Genomic DNA, 6,766 nt, shown 5'->3' on the forward strand with positions numbered 1-6,766 from the left:
ATTACTAGTGGGTTAAAAAATCTCTATTGTTTGTTAGCCATATGGATTTCTTTTTTGTTTTATGCCTACTCAAAGCCTTCCCCTTTCTCAAGATTGTTTTGTTCCTATTGATTTGCAGGCATATAATTAGAGATTCTAAATTGTAATTTTGCCTATGAATCTTTTCCCTTTGCCTTCTGTTTCTTGTGCTTTAATGCTGTTTCTGTGAGAAACATTCTTCTTGGTTTCTTCTAATGCTTTTGTACAATAGGTTTAGGGGTGAAAAACTGCACCATGTAGGTCCACTGCCTGTTTTTATAAAGTTTTACTGAAACCACACTCATGAATATTCATTGATATATTGTCTGTGGCTGGTTTTGTGGTATGACAGCAGAGTTGAATAGCTGTGATGGAGGTAGTATGACCAGCAGAGCTGAAAATATTTACTATCTGATCGAGGGTGGGACGATTTGAGAGACTAACATTGAAACATGTACATTACCACATGTAAAATTGATGACCAGTGCGAGTTTTATGCAAGAAGCAGGGCACCCAAAGCCAGTGCTCTGGGACAACCCAGAGGGATAAGGTGGGGAGGCAGGTGGGAGAGGGGTTCAGGATTTGGTGGGACACATGTATACCTGTGGCAAATTCATATTGATGTATAGCAAAAACCATCACAATATTGTGACTATTCTCCCTCCCCTCATAGTTCAGTAGGTAGAGAATCTGCCTGCAATGCAGGAGACCTGGGTTCAATTCCTGGGTTGGGAAGATCCCCTGGAGAAGGAAATGGCAATCCACTCCAGTATTCTTACCTGGAAAACCCCATGGAGAGAGGAGCCTGGTGGGCTACAGACCATGGAGTCTCAAGAGTCGGACACGACTTAGTGACTAAACCATCACCACCATCCTCCAATTAAAAAAAAATTAATTAATTTTTTAAAAGGGAAAAAATTGTCAACCTTTCAAACTTTAATCAACCAAAAATATTGTGCAACCATTTCAAATTTGGTTTCAACTGATTATTTTTTAAGACAATTTTTTTTCAGAGCAGTTTCCATTTCACAGCAAAATTGAGAGGAAAGCAGAGATTTCCCATTTACCCTGTGCCCCCTCACACATACAGAGTCTCATATTATCAATTTCCTCTACCAGAGTGGTACATTTGTTGCAATTGATGAACCTAAGTTGACATAGTATCATCACCAAAGTCCATAATTTACACTATGGTTCACTTTCATTGTGTCTTCTATGGATTAACATATATAGTGAGATGTATCCATTGTTATAGTATCATGCAGAGTATTTTCACTGCCTTAAAAATCCTCTGTGTTCTGCCTAGTCATCCATCCCTCTCCCTTATCCTTTGGCAACCACTGGTCTTTTTATTGCCTCCATTGTTTAGCTTTTCCCACAGTATCAAACAGTTGGAATCATATAGTTCATAGTCTTTTTAGATGGGCTTCTTTCACTTTGTAATGTGCAATAAAGGTTCCTCAAAGTCTTTTGATGGATTGATAGCTCAAATTTTTGGTGCTAAATAATATTCCATTGTCTTGATGTTGTTGTTCAGTCACCAAGTCATCTCCAACTCTTTGCGACCCATGGACTGCAGCATCCCAGGCTTCCCTGTCCGTCACCAACTCCCAGAGCTGATCAAACGCATGTCCATTGAGTCAGTGATGCCATCCAACCATCTCATCCTTTGTTATCCCCTTCTCCTCCTGCCTTCAATCTTTCCCAGCATCAGGGTATTTTCTAAGGAGTCTGCTCTTTGAATCAGGTGGCCAAAGTATTGGAGCTTCAGCTTCAGCATCGGTTCTTCCAATGAATATTCAGGACTGATTTCCTTTAGGATTGCTCAGCTTATTTATCTACTCACCTATTGTAGGACATCTTGATTCTTTCAAGTTTTGGCAATTTCAAAGGAATATGCTATAAACATCGGTGTGCATATTTTTTTTGTAAACCTAAGTGTTCAACTCCTTTGGGTAAATACCAGGGAGTGTGTTTGATGGATTATATAGGAAGATTATGTTCTGTTTTGTAGGACATCACCAAATGGTGGCTATACCATTTTGCATTCCTAGTAATGAATGAGAGTTTTTGTTGTTTCACATCCTTAAGAGCATTTAGTGTTGCCACTGTTAGAGATTTTAGTCATTCTAATAGGCAAGTGGTGGTAAAATGTATTTTTAAATGAATAACTAATTGCCCCAACAAGATTTAATGAATAGTCTATGGTTTTGAAATTGGGTTATTCCATGACACTTATGCCATTCCATTATTTTACATGTCTGTTTCTGTACAATATTGCTTTTAAAAATTATTTTAGCTCTCTAAATTAATTTTAGTGGTAGTAAAATATTTATGGTGTGGTATTTATATAACACGGTAGTGATGATAGTTATAGTCGTTCATAATGACCAAGACTTAGTCACTACTCTGACTCTGGTAGTCATTTATGATTTTAATTATATAAGCAGATACATATGTAAGTCATTAGTCCTCACAATAACCATATGAGCTAGGTACTTATGATATCTGCATTTCTCAAGTTTAGAAAACAGAACCGTAAAAAATTACGTAGCCATGGTTACATAAAAAAGTTACATAGCCATAGCTACATTGACCACGAAGAAGTAAATTTTTTCCTATGTATATCTCTCTTTTTTAAAAAATTTATTTTTGTTGAGGTAACATTGATTTATAATATTACGTATGTTTCACATGTACAATGTTATATATCTACTCTGTACACATTACAGTTACTATCAAATATTTATTGTCTATCCATCTCCACACAGTTGACCTCTTTCCCATTTTACCCTCATCTCTCCTTCCCCTCTGTGGTCATGTTTATTTTTGTTTGGTTTGTTCATTTATAGTGGTCTTTATTTCTTTGTTTTTTATATTGCACAAATGAGTGAAATTATATGCTTTTTGTCTTTAACCACCTGAGTTATTTCACTTAGCGTAATATGCTCAAGATCCATCCATGCTGTCACAAGTGGCAAGGTTTCATATTTCCTATGGCTGAGTAGTATTCCATTATGTATTTAGATATACCTCACATCTTCCTTATCCCATAGTTAAGTTGTTTCCACTTCTTGGCTATTGTAAAATATTCCATGATAAACATAGGGCTGCACACATCTTTTTGAATTCATGTTTTTGTATTCTTTGTATAAATACCCCCAAAATGGAATAGCTGGATCATATAGTAGTCCAAGGCTTAATTTTTTTGAGGAATGTCCATACGGCCTCCCATGTTGGCTGCACCAATTTACATTTTCCGCAATGTCGCATGAGGGTTCCCTTACCTCCACATCTTTGACAACATTTGTTTTTTCTTGGTAGAAGAACTTGAGCTCACTTCCCCTCCTGAAAACACTAAAATCTAACTGCTGCATAACCTGGACAAAAAAGACTGGAATCTGTTTTTCTGAGCCTCTTCTAAAATATGCAGAGGAAGGACGCTCCCAAGCTCATTTTATGAGGCCACCATCACACTGAAATCAAAACCACAAAAAGAGAAAATTGTGGGTCAATATCACTGATGAAGATAGAGGCAGAAATCATCAACAAAATACTAGCAAATCAAATCCAACAACACATTGAAAGGATCAAGTGAGATTTATCCCAGAGATGCAAGGATTCTTCTATATACACAAGACAATCAATATGATACAACACATCAACAAACTGAAGAATGAAAATTATATGATCACCTCAAAAGATGCAGAAAAAGTTGTTGACAAAATTCAACACCCATTTATGATTAAAAATAAAACACTACAGAAAGTGGGCATGGAGGAAACCTCCTTAACTTAATAAAGGCTATATATGACAAACCCACAGCAAACATCATTCTCAACAGTCAGTAATTACTTTACATGTCAGTGTTTCATATATGGAAAAGACCCAGTCCTGGTGGTATTTCTTATTATCTTTGGGTAATTTTATTCATTTTTATTTTGGGGGATGGGGAATTAAAATCTACTTTTGCTAATCCGTTCAAGGATAACCACCTGTATCAGGGTCCTGATACATGCATTTGGTGCTCCCCACTTGCTTATAGATATATAGCACATTCTTAGGTATAGATAATGGGACAGAGTTCATTTCACTGGGAATAAATAAAAGATTATGATGAGACAGACTATGCAACAGGGGGAAACATTGGAGAAAAGTGAGTAGCTAGTATGCATCAAACTCCTATGGAGTGTGAGTATTTTACAGACCCGAATCATTACAAGAGTTCTATGGAGACAGATATTATTAAACCCCTCTCATCCATCACAGTTCCATACCACCAAACTGGCCATCAGAAGCTTAGGGGACAGAAAGTTCTGCGCAAATTTCTCTTTATGCCATTTTTCAGCTCCTTATTCCTGAGACTGAAAATGATGGGGCTAAGAAAGGGGGTAAAGACTGTATATATGGTGGTCATCAGAGTGTTATTGTCCATAGAATGGGGGCCTTTGAGCTTCAGATAGATGATGGAGGCAAAACCGTAGTGCACGACCACTATGGTGAGGTGGGAGACACAGGTGGAGAAGGTCTTGTGCCGGCCCTCAGTGGAGGGGATCCTCAGGATGGCAGCCACGATGAAGACATAGGAGAGGAAGATGAGGAATAAGCAGCCCATCAGGGCTGTGACGCAAACCAAGATTACAACCATGGTGACAGAGGCTGTCTCCTTTCCACAGGCCAGCTTCAAGAGGGAAAGCACGTGGCAAACAAAATGGTGTATCTTCTTAGACCCACAGAAGGTGAGATGAAAAACTATCAATGTCACCATCAACCCCACAACTGAGCCACCAGCCCAGCACCAGGACACAAGACGGGCACAGTCACGGGGGCTCATGAGCACATTGTAGCGCAGTGGGTGGCAGATGGCCACGTAGCGGTCGTAGCCCATGATCATGAGCAGGAAGGAGTGGGTGTAGCCAAACGTAAAGGAGAAGAACATCTGGCTGGCACAGGCCACAAAGGTGATGGAGCGGTGGGTGGAGAGCATGTCCGCCAGCATGCGAGGGGTGACTGCAACAGTGAACAGGATCTCGGAGATGGAGAGGGCGCACAGGAAGAGGTACATGGGGGTGTGGAGGCTGTGCTCCCTCCAGATGGTGCCCATGATGAGCAGGTTCCCCAGCAGTGTGAACAGGTACATCAGCAGGTACAGCAGGAAGAAGGTGGGCAGGAGCTGCTGAGGGAAGTTGGAGAAGCCAATGAGGATGAATTCAGACACCATGCTGTAGTTCTGACCAGACAAGGATGCTGCATCTGGGGAGATCAGAAGCAAGATGAAGACCCAGTGGTTAAAACAGAGGCTCTAACATAGATTAAATGGCAATTGCAGAGCTCTATATACTATATATTCAAGGGTTTCTCAGCAGTAAAGATTCACCTGCAATGCAGGACATGCAGGTTCAATACCAGGGTTGAAGAAGATCCCCCTGGAGAAGAAATGGCAACCCATTCCTGTATTCTTTCCTGGGAAATCCCATGGACAGAGGAACCTGGCAGGCTACTGTCCATGGGGTCACAAGAGTGGGATATGACTTAATGACTAAACCACCATCCTAAATATTCATTTGCTTAGCTTGTCTGGGTCTTACAATCTTCATCAGTGAGATGGAATAAATCATAATACTTCTTACCATTTAGTAGTGTGATAAAGATAAAATGAGATCCTGTACACTAAATGCTGAAGACATAGTTTGGCTTCTAAGTTTTTGTTAACAGTGATGAAAAGAAATAAAAGATTCAGGTTTGTAATTAAGACAGACATAGGTGGTCAGGGTCATATTCTTTTGAATACTGTGCCTGTTGTCAAAAATATGTTTGGATCTTGGAGTTATAAATTTTCACTGAGAGTCTTTGCCTTTAACTGAGTAACCAATTCATATTTATTTTAATACTATTTTATTAGTACTCATTTCTGTCAATGTATCTCATATTTTGTATTTAGTCTTTTATAGGAACTGAAGAGAATGCTTGAAAATAAATAGGTGGAAAAATATATGCTGGGCAAATTTGCACCAAAAGAATGATGAGGAAACAATCCTGAAAGCAAAAAAAAAGAAAGAAAGAAAGAAAGAAAGAAATTTAATGAAACAATAATCATAATACTTCTGTTGAAAGAAAGTGAAAGTGAAGTCACCCAGTCATGTCCAACCCCATGGACTGTAGTCTACCAAGCTCCTCCTTCCATGGGATTCTCCAGGCAAGAATACTGGAGTAGGTTGCCATTTCCTTCTCCAGGAGCTCTCCCCAACCCAGGGATTGAACCCGGGTCTCCCACATTGTAGGCAGACACTTTACCATCTGAGCCACCTGGGAAGTCCCTATACCATATGCCAATAAAAGGAGCCAGGTTCCCTGAAGAAATAGCCCAGGGCATGGAAGCAAGCCTAGGACATCTCTGCCACAGTTCAATGGAACTTTCACTGAGCAATTGTTAATGTTAAAGGATGCTGGAACCAGATTGAAAATGTGTCCACTGGAATAGGTGAGCATCAGAAAGATTGATCATATGCAGAGGATGAAGGAACAAGCTAAATGACACCATGAAGACACAATCAGAAAATCCAGAACCCGACATGTTCCATAGAACAATTGGTCTGGTCTCATGGGAATGGCAATCTACTTCAGTATTCTTGCCTGGTGGGCCACAGTGCATGGAGTCACAAAGAGTCAGATACGACTGAGCGACTAACACCACTACTACACTACATCAGTAAGCCAGGGTCATGAAATTCAAGGGACATAACAATCA

General features: G+C 39.7%; 1 protein-coding gene across 1 annotated transcript; it reads right to left on the reverse strand.

Annotated features, from left to right (window-relative positions):
* Window positions 1-4,309: 4,309 nt before the first annotated feature.
* LOC129641936 (olfactory receptor 10H3-like) lies at window positions 4,310-6,009 on the reverse strand. The gene has a single exon (XM_055566511.1). It carries the CDS (start codon window positions 5,237-5,239, stop codon window positions 4,310-4,312), a length of 930 nt encoding a protein of 309 aa, XP_055422486.1. The 5' UTR covers window positions 5,240-6,009.
* Window positions 6,010-6,766: the final 757 nt, after the last annotated feature.

Source organism: Bubalus kerabau, chromosome 1, assembly GCF_029407905.1.
Source record: "Bubalus kerabau isolate K-KA32 ecotype Philippines breed swamp buffalo chromosome 1, PCC_UOA_SB_1v2, whole genome shotgun sequence".
NCBI classification, from domain to species: domain Eukaryota; kingdom Metazoa; phylum Chordata; class Mammalia; order Artiodactyla; family Bovidae; genus Bubalus; species Bubalus kerabau.